A 27,194-nucleotide genomic window follows, 5' to 3' on the forward strand; every position below is an offset into this window, starting at 1 on the left:
AGACTCTGGGTCCTCTTCACTTTCTCCCATTAGGGTGGTATCATTTGCATATCTGAGGTTGTTATTTCTCCCGGCAATCTTGATTCCAGCTTGTGATTCATCTATCCTGGTGTTTTGCATGATATATTCTGCATATAAGTTAAATAAACAAGGTAACAATGTACAGCCTTGACATACTCCTCTCCAAATTTTGAACCAGTCCTTTGTTCCATGTCTAGTTATAACTGTTGTTTCTTGGCCTGCATGCAGGTTTCTCAGGAGACAAGTACGGTGGTCTGGTATTCCTATCTCTTTATGATTTTTCCACAGTTTGTTGTGATCCACACAGTGAAAGGCTTTAGCATGGTCAGTTAAGTAGGAATATATGCTTTTCTGGAATTCTCTTGCTTTTGCTCTGATACAGTGGGTATTGGCAATTTGAGATCTGGTTTCTCTGCCTTTCCTGAATCCAGCTTGTACGTCTGGAAGTTTTTGGTTCATGTACTGTTGAAGTCTAGCTTGTAGGATTTTGAAATTACCTTACTAGCATGTGAAATGAGTGCAATTGTATGGTAGTTTGAACAGTCTCTGGCTTTGTCCTTCTTTGGGATTGGAATGAAAACTTATTCTTTTCCAGTCCTGAGGCCACTGATGAGTTTTCCAAATTTGCTGGCATATTGAGTGCAGCATCATCTTTAACAGCATCATCTTTTAGGACTCTAAAGAGTTCAGCTGGAATTCCATCACCTCAACCAGTTTTGTTCATAGTAATGCTTCCTAAGGCCCACTTGACTTCATACTCCAGGATGTCTGGCTCTAGGTGAGTAACCACACTGTCATGGTTATCTGGGTCATTAAGAGCTTTTTTGTGTAGTTCTGTGTATTCTTGCCACCTCTTCTCAATCTCTTCTGCTTCTGTTATGTCCTTGCTTTTTCTTTCCTTTATTGTATCCATATTTGCATGAAATATTCCCTGGGTATCTCTAATTTTCTTGCAGAATTCTCTTGTCTTTCCCATTTTATTGTTTTCCTCTATCTCTGAATTGTTCATTTAAGAAGGCTGTCTTATGTTTCCTTGCTATTCTTTGGAATGCTGCATTCAGTTGTGTATATCTTTCCTTTTCTCCTTTGCATTTCACTTATCTTCTTTTCTCAGCTATTTGTAAGGTCTCCTCAGACAACCATTTTGCCTTCTTGCATTTCTTCTTCTTTGGGATAGTTGTGGTCACTGCCTTCAGTTCAATGTTATGAACATCACCCACAGTTCATCAGGCACTCTGTCTATTAAATCTAATCCCTTGAATCTATTTGTCACTTCCACTGTGCAATCATAATCATTTGATTTAGATCATACCTGAATGGCCTAGTGGTTTTCCCTACTTTCTTCAATTTAAGCCTGAATTTTACAATAAGGAGGTCATGTTCTAAATCACTGTTAGCTCCAGGTCTTGTTTTTGCTGATTGTATATAGCGTCTCCATCTTTAGTTGCAAAGAATACAATCAATCTCATTTCGATGTTCAGTATCTGGTGATGTTCATGTGTAGAGTCATCTTTTTTGTCGTTGGAAAAGGGTGTTTACTATGACTAGTGTGTTCTATTGGCAAAACTCTGTTAGCCTTTGCCCTGCTTCATGTTGTACTCCAAGTCCAAACTTGCCTGTTACTCCAGATATTTCTTGAATTTCAACTTTTTCATTCTAATCCTCTATGATGGTTTCACTGGTGAATTCTAACAAACATTTAAAGACGAATTAATAATCTCCTCAAACTCTTCAAAAAATTGAAGAGAATGGAATACTCCCAAACTCATTTTATGAGGCCAGCATTACCTTGTTACCAAACCCAGTTAAGGGCATTGCAGGATAAGAAAGCCACAGACCAATATCCATGATGAATACAGATGTAAAACTTATCTGCAAAATATTAGAAAGCTGAATTTAACAACCACTAAAAGGAACATACCTTTTTCAACTGGGATTTATCCCTGGGATGCACAGGTGGTTCAACATTGCAGATAAAGAAATGTGATACTAGAATGAAAGACAAATATCATATGTTCATCTCAATAGAGGCAGAAAAAGCATTTGACAAAATTACATTCTTTCATAATAAAAACTCTCAACAAGCTGGGTATAGAAAGAACATACTTCAACATAATAAAGGCCACATATGACGGACTCAATACAAACAAAGCTAGTGGAGGTGATGGAATTCCAGTTGAGCTACTTCAAATCCTAAAAGATGATGCTGTGAAAGTGCTGCACTCAATATGCCAGCAAATTTGGAAAACTCAGCAGTGGCCACAGGACTGGAAAAGGTCAGTTTTCATTCCAATCCCAAAGAAAGGCAATGCCAAAGAATGCTCAAACTACTGCACAATTGCACTCATCTCACACGGTAGTAAAGTAATGCTCAAAATTCTCCAAGCCAGGCTTCAACAATATGTGAACCCTTAACTTTCAGATATTCAAGCTGGTTTTAGAAAAGGCAGAGGAACCAGAGATCAAATTCCCAACATCTGTCAGATCATTGAAAAAGCAAGAGAGTTCCAGAAAAACATCTATTTCTGCTTTATTGACTTTGCCAAAGCCTTTGACTGTGTGGATCACAATAAACTCTGGAAAATTCTGAAAGATATTGGAATACCAGACCATCTGACCTGTCTCTTGAGAAACCTGTATGCAGGTCAGGAAGCAACAGTTAGAACTGGACATGGAACAACAGACTGGTTCCAAATAGGAAAAGGGGTACATCAAAGCTATATATTGTCACCCTGCTTATTTAACTTATATGCAGAGTACATCATAAGAAACGCTGGGCTGGAAGAAGCACAAGCTGGAATCAGGATTGCCGGGAGAAATATCAATAACCTCAGATATGCAGAGGGCACCACCCTTATGGCAGAAAGTGAAGAGGAACTAAAAAGCCTCTTGATAAAAGTGACGGAAGAGAGTGAAAAAGTTGGCTTAAAGCTCAACATTCAGAAAACTAAGATCATGGCATCTGGTCCCATCACCTCATGGGAAATAGATGGGGAGACAGTGGAAACAGTGTCAGACTTTATTTTGGGGGGCTCCAAAATCACTGCAGATGGTGACTGCAGCCATGAAATTAAAAGATGCTTACTCCTTGGAAGGAAAGTTATGACCAACCTAGACAGCATATTTAAAAGCAGAGACATTACTTTGCCAACCAAGGTCCGTCTAGTCAAGGCTGTGGTTTTTCCAGTAGTCATATATGGATGTGAGAGTTGGACTGTGAAGAAAGCTGAGCGCTGAAGAATTGATGCTTTTGAACTGTGGTGTTGGAGAAGACCCTTGAGAGTCCCTTGGATTGCAAGGAGATCGAACCAGTCCATCCTAAAGGAGATCAGTCCTGGGTGTTCATTGGAGGGACTGATGTTGAAGTTGAAACTCCAATACTTTGGCCACCTCATGTGAAGAGTTGACTCATTGTAAAAGACCCTGATGCTGGGAGGGATTGGGGGCAGAAGGAGAAGGGGATGACAGAGGGTGAGATGGCTGGATGGCATCACTGACTCGATGGACATGCGTTTGGGTAGACTCTGGGAGTTGGAGATGGACAGGGAGGCCTGGCGTGCTGCGGTTCATGGGGTCACAAAGAGTCGGCTGAGTGACTGAACTGAACTGATGACAGACTCAGAGATTATATCACATTCAGTGGTGGAAGATTGAAAGGTTTCCCTCTAAGATCAGGAGCCTGACTAGGGTGCCTACTCACACCATTCTCTTTCGACAAAGTACTGGAAGCGTAGAGTAATCAGGCAAGACAAAGAAAATGCATTCAAATCAGAAAGAAAAGGTAAAATTATCTGTGTTAGAAAATAAGATGAATTTACAAATAGAAAGTCCTAGAGATTTCACCAGAAACATTTAGAACAAATCAATGAATTTAGTAAAAATTGAAGGATGCAAAATCAACATACAGAAATCAATTGTGTTTTTGTATGCTAGCAACAAGCTATCTGAAAAAGAAACAAAAACAATTCCAGTTACAGTAGCATCAATAGCAGTAATGTTTTTAGGAATAAATTTTACTGAGGAAGTGAAAGATCTCTATACTGAAAACTATACAGAAACTAAAGAAAGCACAAATGGAAAGATGTCCCATGTTCATGAACTATTAAAATGTCCATACTGTACTAGGTCATCTATGGATTCAATGCGATTCCTATGGAAATTCCAATGGTATTTTCCACAGAAATAGGAAAAAGTATCCTAAAATTTTTGTGGATGCATAAAAGACCCCAAATAGCCAAAGCAATCATGAGAAAGAAAAACATGGCTGGAAACCTAACACTTCCTGTTTTCAAATGCTGTTAGGAAGCTGTACTCATGAAAACAGTCTGGTACTAGTAGAAAAATAGACATAGACCAATGAAACAGAACGAAGGGACCAGAAATAAATGCTTACATATGGTCAATTATTATTTGTCAAGAGAGTAAAGACTATTCAAGGATAGTCTCTTCAATAAATGGTATTGGCAAAATTGGATATGCAGAAAATGAAATTGTACTTCTTCTCCTTTACACCACTCACAAAAATGAACTTGAAATGGATTAAATACCTAAGTGTAAGGCCAATCATAAAACTCTTAGAAGAAAACATTGGAAAAACTCCTTGACATTGATCTGGCAATGATTTTTGAATATGACCCCAAAAGTGCAAGCAATAAAAGCAAAAGTCAATAGGTGGAACTACATCAAATTAAAAATCTACACAGTGAAGAAAACCATCAACAAAATTAAAACCAACCTATGGAATAGGAGGAAATATTTGCAAATCATATCTGGTAAGCTCTCAATATCCACAATATACAAGAAGCTCATACAACACAAAAAGGAAAAAAATTATAGTTTAAAAATGGGCAGAAATTTTGAGTAGACATTTTCCCAAAGAAGATACACAGTTTATCCAACAGGTACATGAAAATGTACTCAATCTTACTAATCATCAGAGAAATGCAAGTCAGAACCACAATGAGATATAACCTCACACCTGTCAGAATGGCTCATCTCAAAAGATAAGAAATAACAAGTGTTGACAGGGTCATGGAGAAAAGGAAACCTCTATCCACACTTAGTGAGAATATAAGTTGGTGGAGCCACTATGGAGAATGCTATGGAGATTCTTCAGAAAATTAAAAACAGAGTTACTATGTGCACTCCCACATTCATTGAGACATTATTCACAATAGCCAAAACGTGAAAACCACCCAAGTGTCTATCAAGAGATGAATGGAAAGATGTGGTATATATTTATATACAATGGAATATCCTTAGACCATGAAAAAGGAAATCCTGCCATTTGTGACAATGTAATGGCATAAGTCTGACAGAGAAAGATAAATACTATATTGATAGCATCTATATATGGAATCTAAAACAGCTAAACTTGTAGAACCAGAGTAGAATGGTGGTTACTAGGGGCTGGAGAGTTTGAGGGATGGGGAGATAATGGTTCAAAGTACAGACTTACAGTTAGAAGTTGAATAAGTTCAGGAAATTTGACTCATATCATTGTAATTAGAGTTAATAGTAACAAATTATATACTGGAAGTTGTTAAACAGTAGGCCTTTAATATTCTCACCACAAAAAGAATTGACAATTATGTGAGTAATAGATGTGTCAGGTAATGCTACAGTGATAATTATTTTGCTATATGTTAAGTGTATGAAATTAACAGGTTTATAATTTGAACTTATATAAAGTTGTTTGTCCATTCTGTCTCAGTAAACATGGAAAAATGCCACTGAGCTGTATAATTAAAAATGGTTAATATGGTAAAATTTATTTTATGTGTATTTTATTGCAGTTTTTTACAGTGGAAAAAAAGAGAAAATAGTACTTAAATTCCAGTCTTTGCTCTCAGGATAACTAACTGTGTTATTCTGCAACAAACATAAATCACTAAGAAACTTTTTCTTAGTTATGAAATTTACTGTTCCCTAGGCAAAAAATCAACTACAACTTAGTTAAGAACAAATGAGAATGAAAGTCTATTTCTTTTTTTTTTTTAATATGTAACAAGCTCATAGATGTACTTTTATTTATTTTTTTTAAATTTATTTATTTATTTATTTATTATTATTATTGACTGAGCAACTAAGCAGGGCACAGGCTGTTTGAGACTGAATTTCCTGAGCAGTGTGACTGTCCTCTTTAAATTGTTAGTTGAAACTCATTGTTCCCCACTGTATTAGCCATCTGACGCTCAGGAAAATTCTTACATTTGAATACAGATCCTGAATTTCTTTTGTCAATTCTTGAAGCACTTTCACTGTCTTCTCACCACTTAAAGGCTGATTTATCATCTCTTTACCAGCTGAGTTATCAGAGAAATTATCAGGGCTTCCCGAGTGGTTCAGTTGGTAAAGAATCTGCCTGCAATGTAGGTAAGTTCGATCCCTGGGTTGGGAAGATCCCTTGGAGAAGGAAATGGCAACCCACTCCAGTACTCTTGCCTGGAGAATTCCGTGGACAGAAGAGTGGGACAGGCTGCAGTCCATGGAATCCCAAAAAGTCAGACATGACTGTGCAACTAACTTTCACTTTTAAGATCTCTTGCTTTCACTAATCTACAGTTTTATGGCTTGTTAGTTACCTAGTAATTCCCTAGTTTATCTCTGTCTTCAGCCATTAAAGCTCTGAAGCCCAACCTTCATTTGTTTAGTTCACTTGCTAACAAAATACTATTATATGCTAACACTTACCAGAATGGAAAATTAAAACATTTGATGGGGGTTAGGGAAACAGTGAGTGAAGGAGAGGAAGGGAAGGAGGGAAGAAGGAAAGTAGGAAGACAGAGATGGAGGATGGAAGGGAGTGCAGGAAGCAAGACAAAAAATAATAGGTTTTACTAACGAAAGGTAGGAAAGCCTTGGGTTCCTTTGTACTTTTTTTTTTTTTTTCTATTTCCTAGGGTATCAGTTGTATACATCACATATTTCTCCCCAGCAACAGTCTCCAGTTTGGCAACAACCCACCATGTAATTCTGTTCCCAAAGCTCCTGCTGTCACTACCCTTTCTTGTTAGAAGTATCCAGGGAGAGAAATGTTAACCATGATCTTCCCACTATTGTAAACTTTATGCTGAAATACACACTAAGGCCAACAGATTTAAAATAGATTCAGACTTTCCACAATTTTGCATGAAATTGTACAAATTTGTACAAATTTCTGCCCATACTTCACTTTGGAGTCTAAAGTAACAGGTTAAGAAAGTGAAAGGATTATAAGGATTGTATTAAATTTGACTAAACATTTTTTAAAATCAAAGAGAAAAAGAAAAAAATGAGGGTGGAATAGTAGGAATATCGTACTTCATATCCTGGGAAAATTATTGTGCTATATTCCTTGTCAATGCTATACTCTTTTTTTTTTTTAAATCAGCATTTATTAAAGCCCTGCTGTAAGATGCTTTAGAGGTTAGTGAATAAAGAAAGACACAGTCACTCTCAACATGTGCTTGTGCCTAATTTGGTTATAAGGTAAGACATGCAACTAACTCCTATCAAAGCCAGAATAAATGCCTCAAGAAAGGCAAGAAATGCTATAGCAATATTCAAAATGAGAAAAAAGTATTGTAGAACAGTATGTATTTTGACCTGGGTCTTCAAAGTTAGAATTTTATCAATTGTCATAAATTGGATATTTTGCAAATATCTGAGTAGATCAGGAATGCCACAGATTCAAATAGGCATGAGGGGTTTTTTTTGTTTGTTTCTTTAGTTTTTGCATACTTTCTAAGCAGAGCTGTCCTATCCACTGTCCTAATACACCAATCTGAAGAAAACAAATACTTATTAGACTCATCTCTATTAATATAATGTTATTGGTACATAACCGAAAATAATAGCATCTATCCCCTAGGTCCTTAACCATTGCTAAGATGTTCTTTCCATTGAAGTTCTTTGAATTACTTTTAAAAATTCTCTAGTGCTTTGGGTCTGCCATTTCTTTAATTTCCACCTAAGAAGATCATCTCCTCTTTTTGAATAAATGACATAGTGCTAACATTAGGTTAAATTTTAGTCTTTTAGTGCTTACTGAAAACAGAAAAAGAAGTACCTTGTTTCTATACAACTCTCATTTCTTTTTGTCAGAGATATTCTGAAATTATAAATAACATTATATATCCACTCAGTGTTTGTTTACTAACTACTTCAATCACAATATAGTCTATTCAAGTATCATGTTACTTAATCCTTTAAATGTAAATATGGCTTAATAAAGTAGTTATGAATCATAGTGTTAAAAGAAATACACATTAAAATCCTAAATTTGGTTGTTCACAGGAACAATAGCATGACTAATTAGATTAATTAGATTGTGCAGAGAATTAAATACAGATAATGTTGCTTCTATCTTTTAAGTATGAACAGTACCTATTGATCATGCTCTGCATAAATCATACTAAATAGAATGTTTTAAATGATTAACGTTCAAAGGGATTATAAACTTTAATACTTAGAGTTGCATGGCAGTTTAAAGCCAGGGTCAGAATTCACCAAATCTTTGGATACAAATCCTCTGTATTCACAGCCTCTTATTTAGGATTAATAAAATAGTCATATTAAAAACATCTACTTCTGATTGAAAAAGCAAAAACCTACTATTTGATCTTAAATATTTTCTCAGAGAAAATGAATTCATTTTCTCTTAATAAAATAAAAACGTTCTCTAGCATAGTCCCAAATTTATGGGGAATAACAAACTATTATTCTTTTATAGTTTGCATTCACTTTAAAAAATTTCTATATTCTTCAACTGTTTTTTTTAGAAGAGCTTGAGACATGAAATCTCATCTTTTAGAAGTGCCAACATTTAATTCATGTTTTATTTTATGGCATTTCCATTCATCCCTTTAATGATATAGTTTTTGTATTTTTAACACAAATTAATATTGATTTTTGATCATCTAATGATCTCCTGAGATAATTGGTGGATTCTAGGGCATCTTGAGTAAAGGCTGATCATCTCTAGGCTATGACTATTAACACAATCTATATATTAGTCACTGTTCTACACATATTACATGTTTCTAATTTTTGTATATGACAACCCATTAGGTTGTTGTTAGTATCCCTATTTTATAGATGAGAAAATTTGAAGAGGTTGCAGTCATTCCACTGATAAATTTTGGAGCCAGCATTTGAACTTGGGCATGTCTGACTCTAAAGTCACTTTGCCCTGCTTATTGCCAGGAGCAGGAGGCATATTTCTGAAAAATTACTACTCTCCTGCTTGCCCTTGAAAGTGAGTATTGCCAGTTAAGGTTGTTTGCTCAGTATGTTGAAACTGTACTAATATCAAGCTACTGTTTGGAAGCAGAAGTTCTTGTAATGCTTGGAATACAGGGCACTCCAAGTCAATTTCTTGTATAAAAGTGAAATTCATTTGAACTGTGTTCATATCACTTTCAAGATAGAATATGTTCTCTAATCTTTCCTATTCTTCTAAAATCCATTTCTTTATAAAATATAAATTAATCTCTCAAAAATATGCCATTAGTTTTAAATCAGACTTCTTGCAAAAGTATAAAATAAGCAAATCTTAATTTTCATGATGCATTATGATGTAAAAATTATTATTTACCCTTTATGTTGTCAAAAGAGGAGATTATCTTAGGCATCAGAGCAGACTGTGTTATGTTTTAGGAAACTCAGCAGAATGGACAAAATACTTAAATAATACCAGTAATCTAATATAATGATAAATAAAGCAAAGTTGACTTTTAAGAAGTTTGCATTCTTCTTAGTTTGGGAGTACTTTGATTATTACATTAACACTATTCTTATTACTGCTTGGAAATAAACACTGTCTCTCCTCTTTAAAGGGTGTGCACATGTCTCTCGTAGTACCTAGAAGTATCTTTTCTTAGAAATGTAATTTCAGTTAAGTATATCTTTTCAGTTGAATATTTCTTCTTTTTTGCTGCATATTTATTTTAAGAATATTGTGAATGACATGCATTGAGGACTCAAACCTGGTTCTTGCTGTTCAAGAAAAAAGTCTGACAATTATGATTGGTCCCAAAATGTACATTTATATGAATTATTAATAGCTAGATTTTATGGCTTTCATATTGCTAACTTATTACTATGGCAACACAGAAGTACTTAGCTGTACCTTATTCTTAAACTTATCATACTTTAAATACATGAGTATTGCTATAAAATTTTATCAGTATTGTTCACAATTAAACTCTAGATGGCTAACCCTGGTGGCTGAGATGGTAAAGAATCTATCTCCAATACAGGAGACCCGGGTTCGATCCCTGGGTCAGGAAGTTTCCTTGGCAAAGGGAATGATGACCCACTCCAGTAATCTTAACCTGGAGAATTCCATGGACAGAGCAGCCTGGAGGGCTACATTCCATTGGGTCGCAAAGAGTAGGACATGACTGAGCAACTAACACACCTGAAATATTTAACATTTTGGGTGATCATTCCAGAGATTTCAAGTTCAGAGCTAACATTTCTCAATCTTTCTTTTTTATTCTACTTTGTCTTCTTTAAAGAGTAACATAGGGAATGGTATAAAAATATAATGAGTATAAACCTTAATAAATGTCAATCAGTTCAGTTCAGTCATTCAGTCATGTCCGACTCTTTGTGACCCCATGACTGCAGCATGCCAAGCTTCCCTGTCCATCACCAACTCCCAGAGCTTGCTCAAACTCATGTCCATTGAGTCAGTGATGCCTACCAACCATCTCATCCTCTTTCATCCCCTTCTCTTCCTGCCTTCAGTCTTTCCCAGCATCAAGGTCTTTTCCAAAGAGTCAGTGTCCAAACAACTTCAGCTTCAGAATCAGTCCTTCCAATGACTATTCAGGACTGCTTTCTTCAGTCCAAGGCTCTCAAGAGTCTTCTCCAACACCACAGTTCAAAAGCATCACTTCTTCAGCCCTCAGCCTTCTTCACGGTCCAACTCTCACATCCATACGTGACTACTGGAAAAACCATAGCTTTGACTAGATGGATCTTTGTCGGCAAAGTAATGTCTCTGCCTTTTAATATGCTGTCTAGGTTGGTCATAACTTTTTTTTCAAGGAGCAAGTATCATTTAATTTCATGGCTGCAGTCACCATCTGCAGTGATTTTGGAGCCCAAGAAAATAAAGTCTTACTGTTTCCATTGTTTCCCTATCTATTTGCCATGAAGTGATGGAATCAGATGCCATGATCTTAGTTTTTTGAATGTTGAATTTTAAGTTGATTTTTCACTCTCCTCTTTCACTTTCATCAAGAGGCTCTTTAGTTCCTCTTTGCTTTATGCCGTAAGGGTGGTGTCATCTGCATATATGAAGTTATTAGTATTTCTCCTGGCAATCTTGATTCCAGCTTGTGCTTTATCCAGCCCAGCATTTTGCATGATATACTCTGCATATAGGTTAAATAAGCAGGGTGACAATATACAGCCTTGATGTACTCCTTTCCCAATTTGAAATCAGTTTGTTGTTCCATGTCTGGTTCTAACTGTTGCTTCTTGACTTGCATACAGATTTCTCAGGAAGCAGGTAAGGTAGTCTTATATTCCCACCTCTTGAAGAATTTCCCACAATTTGTTGTGATCCATATAGTCAGAGGCTTTGGCATAGTCAATAAAGTAGAAGTAGATGCTTTTCTGGAATTCTCTTGCTTTTTCTATGATCCAACTGATGCTGGCAATTTGATCTCTGATTCCTCTACCGTTTCTAAATCCAACTTAAACATCTGGAAGTTCATGGTTCATGTACTGTTGAAGTCTGGCTTGGAGAATTTTGAGCATTACTTTGCTAGCGTGTGAATAAATGTCAATACATTTTCCCAAAAGTCATATATTGTCAAATGTTTAATAGAGGAAAGTAGAGAGTATAATACAAATTTTAAAAGTACCCTGAAACATTTGTAATATAACTATAAAAAGCCATAATCCCTGGATGTTGGATTTGATCTCTAATAATTCTACTTTTAATTTACTATTATAATTAACAGTTTTAAATATAGATGCATTCCAAGTAATTTCAGATAACAAGGGAAATTTTAATAATTGTTTAATTCATGATATGAATTTAAATTATATTGGTAGTAGTACTCCTAGGTGGCGCTAGTGGTAAAGAACCTGCCTGCCAATGCAGGAGATGTAAGAGACGCGGGTTCACTTCCTGGGTTGGGAAGAGCCCCTGGAAGAGGACATGGCAGCCCGCTCCAGTGTTCTTGCCTGGAGAATCCCATGGACAGAGCAGCCTAGCAGGCCATAATGGGGTCGCACAAAGTGGAACACGGCTGTAGCGACTTAGCGCAGCACAGAACAAGATGCCTATACATTTATTCCAAAATCCTTCCCACGAGAAATAGAGTTAATTCTGGATTTTAGTTAGGGAAAGTAAATTGAAACTAGATAGTGTTTCCTTTGTGATATCTACTAATTATATCTATTTCTTTTGTTGTCTGTACAAGGTATATTGCATGATATACTTTCTGTTGGGCCAGAGCATGCAAGCTAATAACTTTCTGACCTGGTAATGGACCTACCTGAAATATTTAGAAGTTAGTCTGAATACGTCTATATATCTAGAAAAGAACGTTTAGTAAAGAGTACTTTAAGTGCTTATCAATTATGTATAATTGTCATAGAACTAGAGAAACTTGAGCTAGATTAAAATGTTAAATTCCAAGCCTTTGAAAAGGAAAAAGGATCATACACAAACTAATCATACAGACAGTTGGATATACATTCAACATCATCCCAAATGTCCTTGATATGCCTTTCCAGAGAATTCAGTTGTAACTTTAACTTTATAACAGTATTTTAAAATAATTATATTTATATAATTTATTAGTTCTTAGGTGCTGAGTACCTCAATAAAAACATATAGAATATGTTATTTTTATCATTTCATATGAGTATAAAACAATTGAGAGAAAATAGAACTTTAATATTTGTTGGGTCCTTAATGAATATATACTTTTATGAAATATTTTGTATAATTTCATCAACATTTCCTTCATATAAATTTGCAAAATAACAATTTTGATATTTTGTTAAATCATTTTGGTAAAAGTAAATCAAATAACAAATTATTTTATTTAAATTTCACCCTGATTGAATTTTTTAAATTTAGTAGAAAAATGTTTTCTTTTTTGTTTTGTTTTTACTTTTCTAAAATTTTGAGAATGCATGTTCATCATATTGTTAGGCTTATAAATGCAATAAGAAATTAAATAGCAAAAATAGAACTTAATTATAATTAGAAGTTCTTATGAGATAAAATTCCATATCTGTTCATCAAAGAGAACTGACAGATTTCAGAAATCATAAATAATGTTAAATTAGCCTTTTAAAGAAGTTACAAAATTTTGCTTCTCCAAATTTCTCCTATGAAGAAAACATTTGACAGCCTTATGCAACCTTTGTGTCTTTAGTCTCTCAATTATGTCTGGTTGTTTTGCAACCTCATAGAGTGTTGCCCACCAGGCTCCTATGTCCATGGGATTTCCCAGGCAAGAATATGGGAGTGGGTTTCCTTCTCCATACGCAACCTTTGAGGTCCCATCTATTGCTACAATGAGCTAAGTGGTTCTCCAGTTACTAAAAGAAATATTTATGGGTAAACTTGAGATACTTTCTTATATGTTTAACAGGATATACTCTCTAAAAATTTAGAGAATTAGATATTTATTATTTTTTAATGATGTTGAAAATTTAAAAAAACTACCTTTGGAACAAAACCACATAACTTTTAACTGGCTATATAGAAATTCTTTTGTATCTGTTTTCTTCTTTTTTAAATTGAAGTATAGTTGATTTACGGTGTTATGTTAGTTTCTGATTCAGTTACATATATGTATATTTGACACATATATATATTTGATTCAGTTACATTTATATAAAGTGATTCAGTTACATACATATATTTTCATATTCTTTTATAAATTGACATATAGTTAATTTACAATGTTTTGTTAATACTACTGAACAATGAAGTATTTCAGATATGTATATGTATTTTTTCTTTTTAATATTCTTTTCCATTATGGTTTATCATAGAATATTGAATATAGCTCCCTGTGCTATACAGTCTTGTTTGTTCAGTCGCTAAGTTATGTCTGACTTTTTGTGACCCAATGAACTGAATCACTCCAGGCTTCCCTGTCCTTTGGTATCTCTTGGAGTTTGCTCAAATTCATGTCCATTGAGTCAGTGATGCAATCCAACCATCTCATCCTCTGTTGTCCCCTTCTCCTCTTGCTCTCAATCTTTCCCAGCATCAGGGTCTTTTCCAATGAGTTGGTTCTTCATATCAGGCGGCCACCATATTGGAGCTTCAGCTTCAATGTCAGTCCCTCCAATGAATGTTCAGGGTTGACTTCCTTTAGGATTGGTGGTCTGACCTCCTTACAGACCAAGGGAATCTCAAGAGCCTTCTCCAGCACCACAATTCAAAAGCATCAATTCTTCAGAATTGATCAGTTCTTCTTTATGGTCCAACTCTCACATCTATACATAACTACTGGGAAAACCATAGCTTTGACGAGATGGACTTTTGTTGGCAAAGTGATGTCTCTGCTTTTTAATATGCTGTCTGTACGTGTCATGACTTCTTTTCCAAGAGCAAGCATCTTTTAATTCCATGGCTGCTGTCACCGTCTGCAGTGATTTTGGAGCCCAAGAAAATAAAATCTGTCACTGTTTCCACTTTTTCCCTATCTATTTGCCATGAAGTTATGGGACTGTATGCCATGATTTTCATTCTTTGAATGTTGAGTTTTAAGCCAGTTTTTTCACACTCTTCTGTCACTCTCAACAAGAGGCTCTTTAGTTCCTCTTCACTTTCAGCCATTAGAGTGGTGTCATCTGCGTATCTGAGGTTGTTCTCCTGGCAATCTTCATTCCAGCTTGTGAGTCATCCAGCCCAGCATTTCGCATGATGTACTATGCATGTAAGTTAAATAAGCAGGGTAACAATATACAGGTTTGATGTACTCCTTTCCCAATATTGACTCAGTTCATTGTTCCAATGGTCCAGTTCTCACTGTTAGTTCTTGGCCTGCATACAGGTTTCTCAGGAGACCAGCTAAGTTGATTTGCATTCCTATATCTTTAAGAATTTTCCATAGTTTGTTATGATCCACACAGTCAAAGGCTGTTTATCCATTCTATATATAAAAGCTACATCTGCTAGCCCCAGCCTCGCACTTAATCCCTCCCCAAAACTCCTCCCTTGGCAACCATAAGTCTCTTCTCCATATCCCTGAATCTGTTTCTGTATCATAAAGGGGTTCGTTTGTGTCATATTTTAGATTCCACATATAAATAACATCATATGGTGTTTGTCTGTTTCTGCTTTACTTCACTTAGTGTGATAATCTCTAGTTTCATCTACGTTGCTGCAATAGGCATTATTTCATTCTTTTTGATGGTTGAGTAGTACTCCATTGTATTGATATATACGTACCATATCTTCATTATCCATTCATTGGTAGATGGACATTTATGTTGTCTCCATGTCTTGGCTATTGTAAATAGTGCTGCTATGAACATAGGGTATATGTTTCTTTTGCAATTGTAGTTTTGTCCAGATATATGCCCAGGAATGGGATTGCTGGATCATATGGTAATTCTATTTTTAGTTTTCTGAGGAACCTCCATACTGTTTTCCACAGTGACCATACCAATTTACATTCCTACAATCAGTTTAAGAGAGTTCCCTTTTCTCCATATCCTTTCCAGCATTTGTTATTTATAGACTTCTTAATGACTGGTATAAGGTGGTACTTCATCATAATTTTGATTGTGTCCCTCTAATAATTACTGATTTTGAGCATCTTTTCATGTGCCTATTGGCCATCTATATATCTTCATTGGAGAAATGTCTATTTAGGTCCTCTGGCCATTTTTGGATGGATTTTGTTTTGTTTTTGAGTTGAATGAGCACTAGGCCATTCATGTATGACCTAAATCAAATCCCTTATGATTATAAAGTGAAAGTGACAAACAGATTCAAGTGATTAGATATGATAGAATGCCTGAAGAACTATGGGTGGAGGTTCATGACATTGTACAAAGGGCAGTGATCAAGACCATCCCCAAGAAAAAGAAATGCAAAATAGCAAAATGGTTGTCAGAGGAGGCCTTACAAATAGCTATGAAAAGAGAAGCTAAAGGCAAAGGAGAATAGGAAAGATACACCCATTTGAATTCAGAATTCCAAAGAATAGCAAGGAGAGATAAGAGTCTTCCACATAGATCAGTGCAAAGAAATAGAGAAAATAATAGAAGGGGAGAAACTAGAGATCTCTTCAAGAAAATCAGAGACACCAAGGGAACATTTCATGCAAAGGTGGGTATAACAAAGGACAGAAATGGTATGGACCTAACAGAAGCAGAAGAGGTGACAAGAATACACAGAACTGTACAAAAAAGACCTTCAAGACCCAGACAACCACGATAGTGTGATCACTCACCTAGAGCCAGACATCCTGGAATGTGAAGTCAAGTGGGACTGAGGAAGTATCACTACGAACAAAGCTAGTGTAGGTGATGGAATTCCAGGGGAGCTCTTTCAAACCTTAAAAGATGATGCTGTGAAAGTGCTGCACTCAATACGCCAGCAAATTTGGAAAACTCAGCAGTGGCCACAGGATTGGAAAATGTCAGTTTTAATCCAATCCCAAAGAAAGGCATGCCAAAGAATGTTCAAACTACCACACAATTGTACTCATTTCACATGTTAGCAAAGTAATGCTCAAAATTCTCCAAGCCAGGCTTCAACAGTACCTGAACCATGAACTTCCAGATGTTCAAGCTGGTTTTAGAAAAGGCAGAGGAACCAGAGACCAAATTGCTGACATCAGTTGGATCATCAAAAAAGCAAGAGAGTTCCAAAAAAAATCTGCCTTATTGACTGCACCAAAGACTTTGACTGTGTGGCTCACAAGAAACTGGAAAATTCTGAAAGAGATGGGAATATCAGACCACCTTACCTGCCTCCTGAGAAATCTGTATGCTGGTCAAGAAGCAACAGTTAGAATCAGATATACAAAAACAGATGGACTCCAAACTGAGAAATGAGTACGTCAAGGCTATATATTGTCACCCTGCTTATTTAACTTATATGCAGAGTACATCATGTGAAATGCCAGGCTGGTTGAAGCACAAGCTGGAATGAAAATTGCCGAGGGAAATATCAATAACCCCAGATACACAGATGACACCACCCTAATGGCAGAAAGTGAAGAACTAAAGAGCCTCTTGATGAAAGTGAAAGAAGAGATTGAAAAAATTGGCTTACAACTCAGCATTCAGAAAACTAAGATCATGGCATCTGGTCCCATCACTTCCCAGCAAGTACATGGGGAAACAATGGAAGCAGTGAGAAACTTTATTTTTGGGGGCTCCAAAGTCACTAAAGATGGTGACTGCAGCCATGAAATTAAAAGATGCTTGCTCCTTGGAAGAAAAGCTATGACCAAACTAGACAGAATATTAAAAAGCAGCATTACTTTGCCAACAAAGGCCTGTCTAGTCAAAGCTATGGTTTTTCCTGTAGTCATGTATGGATGTGAGTGTTGGACTATAAAGAAAGCTGTGTGCTGAAGAATTGATGCTTTGAACTGTCGTGTTGGAGAAGACTCTTGAGAGTCCCTTGAACTGCAAGGAGATCAAACCAGTCAATCCTAAAAAGAATCAGTCCTGAATATTCGTTGAAAGGACTGATGCTGAAGCTGAAACTCCAATACTTTGGCCACCTGATGGGAAGAACTGACTCATTGGAAAAGACCCTGATGCTGGGAAAGTTTGAAGGCAGGAAGAGAAGGGGACGACAGAGGATGAGATGGTTGAATGGCAACACTGACTCTATGGACATAAGTTTGAGTAAACTCCAGGTGTTGGTGATGGACAGGAATGTCTGGTGTGCTGCAGTCCATGGGGTCTCCAAGTGTTGAACATGACTGAGCGACTGAACTGTTTTATTTTGTTTTTGAGTTGAATGAGCAGTTTGTATATTTTGGAGATTAAGCCCTTGTCAGTTGCATCATTTGGAAATATTTTCTCCCATTCTGTGGTTTGATTTCTGTTTTGTTTATAGTTTCCTTTGCTGTGCAAAAGCTTATAAGTTTGATTAAGTACGATTTGTTTATTTTTGTGTTTATTTCTATTGCCTTGGGAAATTGACCTAAGAAAACATTAGTACAATTTATGTCAGAGGGTATTTTACCTATGTTATCTTTTAGGAGTTTTCTGGTGTCGTGTCTTATGTTTAAGCCTTTAAGCCATTTTGAGGGTTTTTTGTGTGTGTGTGTGTTGTAAGAATGTCACTATAGTGTGTATAATAGTCTGTGTATCCTATCTTCATTGATTTACCTGTGGCTGTCCAATTTTCCCAACACTACTTGCTAAGAAGATTGTCTTTTTTCACTGTTCTTGCCTCCTTTGTTGAAGATAAATTGACCATAGGTGTGTGGTGTATTCTTTTCCAGGAAAGGTTGTGACAAGATATTTATCCCTGTGCTATCCTGCTTGTTTAATAGCTAAATAGTATATAAACTGACTGTTTATCAATTTTATATGCAATAGATTTTATGTTCTAATTTCAAACTCCTAATGCACCCCTCCCCCTCCTCTTCCATTGGTAACCATCAGTTTGTTTTCAAGTGAACTTTCAACTTTCAATTGAACTTTTCTGTTACAAAACAGAAACAGACTCAGACACAGAAAACAAACTTAAGTTCTTTTTTAAAATATAGCCTTCTTAATGAACTTTTTTTTTTGTCTCCATAATGGCTTATTGAATGCCTACTATCTGTCTGTCATACTGTACTAAGTTGCTCCATGTGAAAGCGTTAATCACCCAATCCTGTCCAACTCTTTGTAGCATTGCACCAATATACTGTAGCCTGCTAGGCTCCTCTGTCCATGGAATTCTCCAGACAAAAATACTGGAGTAGGTAGCCATTCCTTTCTCCAGGGGGTCTTCCCGACCTAAGGATCAAATCCGGGTCTTCTGCATTGCAGGCAGATTCTTCACTGTCTGTCCTCTGGCTATATTGCTTTATAAAAACCCACTCTGTCATTTTATCCTCATAACAAATTCAATAAGTAAGTTACTTTACAAATGAGGTAACTGTAGCTCAGGATTTGGGTCACGTTGCTAGTAAATGGCCAGATCAGGATTCTAGTCCAGAACTCTTTCTCCAAAACCCATTATCACATCCATGTCTCTATACTGTCTTCCCTGAAATGTAGATATAAAATGGCATTTCATCAACTATTGCTGGTTAATCAGATCTTATAGTGGAATCCTGTAGAAAAACCTTTGAAAGGAATGTTCAGATGTATTTTAATCATTGTAGTCTCAGTTATGTATTGTCATGGCTGTTCTGTGGATTGAATTTATTTGGGTTTTATACTGAGGATATCTGTGCCTCTGATTTACATTAAATTGGAACAGACATTGCTTTGTAAGTTAGCAAAAGTACTGACTCTTAATATTTCCTTGTATTTCTTCTTAGTCTCAGGGTACCAACTAAAAAATTATTCCCTGACCCTGAGGGCCACTGTATATTTTATGCTACTATTGTTATTATGAGAAAATATCACATTATATAAATGCTTAAAATGATGGAAATAAGTAACATTGTGTCCTAATTCTGGTTTTTTTTTTTTTAAATATGGTTAAACTGGAGAGGGAAGATAAAGCAGAAACCAGAAAGAGAAGATGCAGGGAATACAAAAAGTGAAAATGTTAGTCACTCAGTTGTGTCTAAATCTTTGTGACCCCATGGACTGTAGCCTGTCAGTCTCCTCTGTCCATGGAATTCTTCAGACCAGAATACTGGAGTGGGTAAGCCAAGGTAGAAGAAAAGTGACTAGAAATGATGCAGCCACTTGGGAAAAACAATTGATCAGTTCCTCAAAAAAATTAAACAGAGTTAGCATATGCACCACTCCAAGGTGTATGCCCACTGTTCATAATAGCCAAAGAGTGAAAACAACTGAAATATCCAGATTAACAAAATGTAGTGTATCTATACAGTGGAATTTAATTCAGACATAGAAAAGAATGAAATACTGCTATCTGCTGCAACATGGAATAACCTGAAGACTTTATGTGGAGAGAGAGAAGACTATGTATTGTGTGATTTCATACATATGAAATCTCCAGAATAAACAAATCCACAGAGACAGAAAGTAGATTAGTGATTGCCAGGGAAGAAGGAAGAACCAGGAGTATCTGCTGAGTTTCTTTTTGGGATAAAGGAAATGTTCTAGAATTAGATAGTGGTAAAATTTACATTAGCTTGTAAATATACTAAAAATCATTGAATTTTACACTTTAACAGTACAAATTTTATAATGTGAATTATATCTCAATTTAAAAAATATGATTAGAGATTCCTTGTATTGCAAAGACTCCATTGAGAATCTTATTATATGAATGCATACATGTATAATTGAAATATAAATTATTTTTATTTTCAAATATTAGTTAAATCTGTTATAACCTCATGGTATCTATCCTTCAACTAAGTCATTTTAATAGTATAGGAATATAGGTAGATAATTGATCTACAAAACACATTTTGCATTTCAAACCTTTAATTCGCTCTCTTTGTACACTAAAATCTTGCATTCTTTCCCTCTTTCTTTGTACACATACACACATACACACTTTATTATTATCTTAAGTAAGTTCCTGTAAATAAATCTTTACACATAACTTCTTTAGTATATGCAGTTGACCCTTGAGCAATATAGAAGTTAGAGGAGCTGACCCCCAAGCATTCAAAAATCCATGTATAATTTATAGTTATTTAACTACAGACAATGAAGTACTGTAATATTTCCTATAAAAATTTATATATTTTTAAAAGCTGATATAATATTACCTGGACATACTTTTATTGGTTTTCGTACTGTCCCTGATACACAGAGGGCAAGAAGAGGCCAGGGAAAGGCAGACCACTCTAGACTGCTGGGTGGAGGTTTAATAAGCAAGGGAAGTTACATTTGAGGCTTGTGACGGGCAGCCTCAAGATGAGTAGATCTCTAATTCCATCTATCAGAATCTTAAAAATTTATACAGAGACTTTAATGGAATTCAGTTGTGTATACGATCCAGATGGTCTCAACACCACATTGTTCTCTCAGGCGGTCTCCTTTTAAAATTCTCGGTGGCTGTGGGAACTGTGGGTTGAACATAGGCCAGGGAGAGGGTCAGGAGCATCAGGTTGCCTGGGTCCAACTCACTGGACAATTGACAGTGAAGTCCTCTTGATAACCTCCAACAACTTTCTACACTGAAATGTTGCCAATCGATACAGTATTATTCTTTATAATAACTTATTTTTCTCAGTCAAGCATCATACATTGCATTTTAGTTGCCATGTTGCTCTAGTTTCTTTAAACCTGAATGAATTCCTCAGCATTTTTTTTATGACATTGATATTTGTGAATGAGTGCAGAACTATTGTTGGTTATTCATAAAGTCCCACAGTTTGAGTTAATCAGATAGTTTCTTTATGATATTTTTGTTAAAAAAAATATGAATTCATGGTGATACTCTAAATCAAATTAAACACTACAGTTTTTTTTAAATTTTCCTCCCACGTTTCATATTTATATCTTCCTTCTTCCACAGTGAGAACCCTACCTTGTGATATTATTAAAATTTACTTACTTGGTCTTTCCCACAACATAGTTTCAGAATTGTTACACCTGCAGCAATAAGAAACAGGAACAGTTAGTTTCAAAGTTGCTTTGTGGTTCTTTTGGTTTTCAACTGAAATTATGTAGCCAAATTTGAAAGTTACTTAGATCAGTCTCTCTGAGACCACATTGAATTCAATGTGGTTATGTTGTTCATTTGATATACTTACAGTTTATTTGTTTCTGTTTGTATTCAATTTTAGGGTTTCTTCCTTCATCTATATTAGTTAATTAAAATAATAACATTTAACATGAGTCTAAGAGTTAAAATACATAGGATATTTAGAGAGGTCTTTTCCTTCCTATCTATTCTGCTTTGTTCCTCCCTTCTCCTATAGATAAGTGATTTCATTAGTTTCTGGTTTACTGTATTTCCTTTTGTAAATATCAGCAGATAAATTTATGTTGCTTTCATTTTACATGAAAGAGGTATATTGCACATTGGTGGGTCTCTCAAATGGGGATGGTTTTGTCCCCTGGAGGATAACATTTGAAAACTTTTTTTTTTTAATCTCTGCCACAGTGGATGCTACTAACATCTAGTCATCTAGTGGGTAGAGACCAAATGTGCTGTTAAACATCCTATAATACACAAGATATACCTCAGTAACAAAGAATTCTCTGGTTTAACATATCCGTAATACCAGTGTTGAGAAATTCTGCTATACATCTACTTTGTACTTTGCTTTTCAACTTGATTTATTATAGAAATCACTCTATATCAATTCATAGGGATCTTCCATATCCGGTTTTATAGCTGCATGGTACAGGTACTATTGTTATTTAATCAGTCTCCTTTGTATGTGCATTTAGATTTTCTCAATATTTCGCAATTTTAAATAGTGCTGTAATGGATAACTTTACATACTTTTTTTGTTGGTGGTGGTACACTTTTGAAAGTATATTTTTAGAATAAAGTCCTAGAAGTGGATCAAACACCAGATGATATATTGGTTTGCCAAATTCTCTCCAAAGGGTTGTACCATTTTTCATTTTTGTAATTGTAAGAAAGTACCTGTCTCTCCATAGACTTGCCAATTGAGTGAATTGTCAAGTTTTTGAAGTTCTACCAGTCTGATAAGTAAGAAACTAAGTATATTGTCAGTTTGCATTTCTCTTATTTTGAATGATACCTTTAAAAAGTTTTGTTTGTTCATAATGTCAAAGCCGCGAATTTTATAAATTTTAACCCGAATAGTTTTAGATGAAATACAGGAGCAACATTTATAAAATATAACAGAACACATGGAAACTTACAATACCAAATGTAAGATAGATAGCCAATGGGGATTTGCTCTATGACCCAGGGAGCTCAAACAGAGGCTCTGTGACAATCTAGAAGGGCGGGATGGGGAGGGAGATGGGAGGGAGGTTAGGGAGGAGGAGATGTGGGTGTACCTATGGCTGATTCTTGTTGATGTTTGACAGAAAATAACAAAACTCTGTAAAGCAATTATCCTTCAATTAAAAACTAAATAAAGTGGCAAATAACAATAATATATAATAATGATATATCTTATAGTATTATCCTACAGATACGTCTTTATATGATATAGACATAAATCTTTTTTGGATGGAATAATCAAAATGTTCTGGGCAACTGTTACCCAAGTTTTTCACTGATTGAATCAGATCCCCTAAACAGAATCCTTGTCCTCTTGGAAAGGACTTGCCTTTTCAAAGTATTTTGAAGAATTAAATTCTAGTATAAAACTTAAAAAAAAAAAAAAACCCAACAGAACAAGTATGTATTTCTGTGCTGAAAATATCCAAGTATTTCTTATAGAAACTTTTCTTGTGGCATGTCTCAATATGTTTTTTACATGAATATAACAGCATATTATCCTGCCACATCTGAGCGAGAAATACTTATCACCAGGTAATAAATATAACCCTAGAAATAGAGTATTTAAAGTCTCCTCTAGAGTTTTCAGGCTACTAGGATGTCACAATAAGTAAACTAAACTGATGTTGTCTCGGATTCTTGTGTTTTACAGGCCATACATGTCTCTTGGAAGTCTTCGAGATCAAGTAATTTATCCAGATTCAGTGGATGACATGCATGATAAAGGCTATACAGACCATGATCTAGATTGTATTCTACACAGTGTTCATCTCTATCATATCGTTCAAAGAGAAGGAGGTAAAGTCTATAATTCATGGCTTTTTTTCATATATTTAACATAACTTTGAAAGAATTAAGTTGGGTTTAATTTTGATATATGCTGTTGTTGGAACATAAGCACACAAAGATGGAGTTTATAGCTTTTGTTGCTTTTCCATTGTTAACTTGCTCTTTTCTGTCTATGCTATATTTCATGCAGCAAAATAAGCTTTTCTAAGTCCACAGCTAGCGTTTGAAGATTTTTTTTCAAATTTGAACGAACATTTTTTTCCTGAAGCCATAGTCTATCTAAATGTATGTAAAGTTCATGACAGAAATATTCTCCTGTTAATCTCTCAGCTTACATTAAATATAATAATTTGAGAAGTAGGTATCACAGACCTTTTTTATTTTCAGACCAACAGTCTTACCAATACATTTTTTTTTCTCTACAGCAACATATAGAGAATTAGATAAAACATAGAAGCTTCTGTTTGGTAGTTTTTCAGCATAAAACATACTTTGGAAAAGTAAGAATAATAGTTATACATATCAGCTCAAGAAAGAATTACTTTCAGAACACAGAATTATTTTCAAATAACTTGATAACATATAATTTGATAGCCTAGAAAAACTACCGAAATAGCAAGCTAGAATTCTAGGTTTAATTTTGCATGTGTTTTATGTTTTATATTTTAGTCCACTTACATGATCAAAAGAAGCAGGGTAGTACAGTAATTAAGAATATAGGCTTTGAAATCAGAGTTCTGGAATCTTTAATAACTCTGTTCTCTGTACCTTTGTATCTTCACCTGTAAAATGGAGAGAAATACATTATAAAGATGCTGTGAAGATTTAATAAGACTTTATTTAAAGTATTTAGAACAGTGAAACATAGTAAATGCATAGTGCTGCTGCTGCTGCTAAGTCACTTCAGTCGTGTCCGACTCTGTGCGACCCCATAGACGGCAGCCCACCAGGCCCCTATCCCTGGGATTCTCCAGGCAAGAACACTGGAGTGGGTTTCCATTTCCTTCTCCAATGCATGAAAATGAAAAGTGAAAGTGAAGTTCCTCAGTCGTGTCCGACTCTTCGAGACCCCATGGACTGTGGCCTACCAGGCTCTTCCACCCATGGGATTTTCCAGGCAAGAGTACTGGAATGGGTTGCCATTTCCTTCTCCAATAATTGGTTGCTAAAGGTAATAGAGCTAGATGTAATATTGATACAAAGATACTCTGTCTTTGTGTAATGGTGCTTGATATTTTACATAGTTCACATCAATTATTTCATTTGATACTTACAATAAGAAAACAAGGTAGGCAAAAGAGGAAATATTATATTATTATATTTATATATGATATCTATATATAATTTTAGAATATAATACATATTCATAAATATGTATAATATTGATATATATTGCCTTATAATATCATAATTCATAAGTGCTATAAATATGGAAAGCAGGTTGTCTTTTTGTGTCATATAGTCAACTTCTTCCCAGTTTTAAAACAGTGGCAAAATAACAACTACCTATTCATTTGGGGTAAGTTATTTGGATAAGTTTGAAATATCATAATCTGAATAGAAATTTATAATAATTTTTGACATATTCTATTCTTTTAGAAGTTATCAAGAAATTCTAGAACTAGTTTTAAGAATTTTTCAACCTCAAAAGTATATGATAGTAATTGTTATGGTTTATTGAATGCTTACTCTGCAGAATATAACATGTTACCCAGTTTACACTGTCATCTTATTTAATATTTGTAGCTGCCCAATGATGTGGATTTTACTGACCCCCCTTTTACAGATGAAATTCAGAAGTTTAGCAGTTTCCCCTGGGGCCCTCAGCGAGTGGTGGAACAGGGATTCCAACACAGATAAGACTTGAATGTCAATGTTCTATATAAGATATGCCACTGCGCTATGCTACCTCAACATCTTAGATACTAATAAGGCTTGTTATATCCTTATACATAAAAAAAATGCTAAGGAAATCCACTTTCCTTGCCTAGTCCTTAAAACATGAAACATATTTTTAAGCAAAGAAAGAAAACGAATTTGCAAGGATATCACTTACTCTGGAAGAAGCCTGCTGAAGTTCTAGTAAGACTAATTATTAATATTTTGAAGCAACACTAGTTCCAACACTTAAAGAAATTTGTTTAGAGAAATTCTTTACTTTAGTATAAGATCGATTTTAAAACTATGTCTTATTCCATCAAACGAATTACAAAATAGAAAGGTGTAGAATTGTTAATAAGTAGATGTGAGCTAAAGCAGTTTGTACATCTTCAGGAAGCAAGAAAACTTCACTTCTTAGCTGACTTAGTCTCACTGTTTCAGCATCAGAAGTATCATGACTCAGAGTTTTGATTTGTATCTTCTGATCAAGAAAGATTGCCTGTTAAATCTTTTGGGTTTAGTGAAACAATGAACATAATTTATTTAAATACATAAAATTTAAGGATTCTTTGACCCAAATACTTTTGCCTTGTGTGTTCTTATTTCAAGGGGGGAGCTATTAAGCCCAGAATATTTCTCCACTGTGTAGCAATCTAACCCTATTTTTTCAAATCCTCACTTATGTTTCATAAATGCTATAAAAGTCATAGAGGAAATTTATTTCAACAGTTTTCACTTAGAAGCAAGAACTTTGAATCACATGGCATTTAGAGATTTTTTTTCCCCTAATGTAAAATTATGTTTTTAAATAGATGGAAAATTCCTGGAAGTTTGCCCAGGCATGAACACTGGTCCCTTTTGGGGAGTATCATTGGGAAATAAGGAAAGTCTTTTCAATCCAGTGCACAAGAAACAATGAAACTCTAATTCTCATTTCCTTTCCCTTTGACCAAGTTTATGTAGAAATTTTAATAAGATGAATATTCAGTTGACAAATAATAAAGAAAACAAAGGGCCTGGATTTTTTCCAAATGGGAAAATTAACCCTGGACTACTTGGGATTTGGTAATGTCCTAAGTGTGTATGTGTGTGTTTGTGCATGTGTGTATTTGTGTGTGTGTGAGTATGTGTGTGAGCATTTTGATAGTCATTTTCCTCTTCGAAAATCAGGATTTGCTTAGTTTGCTCTGTTTTCTGATATTCTCACTTCAGAAAAATATCTGATATGGCTACCTTCCTAAGAGACCCAATGATTTTGTTTCTAAGTGACTTTTTTTTCTTATTACAAAATTAAGACAGGCCTTTATAAAAATAATATAAAGATAGTAATTTTTCAAATATTATAAAAATGTACATCTTAGAAAGTAAAAGCTTCATAATTCCATTCCCAGAGATGTATATGTTTATTTATAGAAATGCAATTATAATTTATAGGGCTTCCCAGGTGGCGCTAGTGGTAAAGAACCCACCTGCCAATACT

The 27,194-nt window shown here is 35.1% G+C and overlaps 1 protein-coding gene across 1 annotated transcript in view; it reads left to right on the forward strand.

Annotated features, from left to right (window-relative positions):
* The window catches only part of ABCD2 (ATP binding cassette subfamily D member 2), an 89,384-nt gene that overhangs the window by 34,327 nt on the left and 27,863 nt on the right, over window positions 1-27,194 (forward strand). Inside the window, exon 7 of the mRNA XM_061123062.1 lies at window positions 23,697-23,842. Within this exon, the coding sequence (XP_060979045.1) occupies window positions 23,697-23,842 (146 nt within the window). The remainder of the gene's footprint in view (window positions 1-23,696; window positions 23,843-27,194) is intronic.

This window comes from Dama dama, chromosome 3 (assembly GCF_033118175.1).
Source record: "Dama dama isolate Ldn47 chromosome 3, ASM3311817v1, whole genome shotgun sequence".
Taxonomy (NCBI): domain Eukaryota; kingdom Metazoa; phylum Chordata; class Mammalia; order Artiodactyla; family Cervidae; genus Dama; species Dama dama.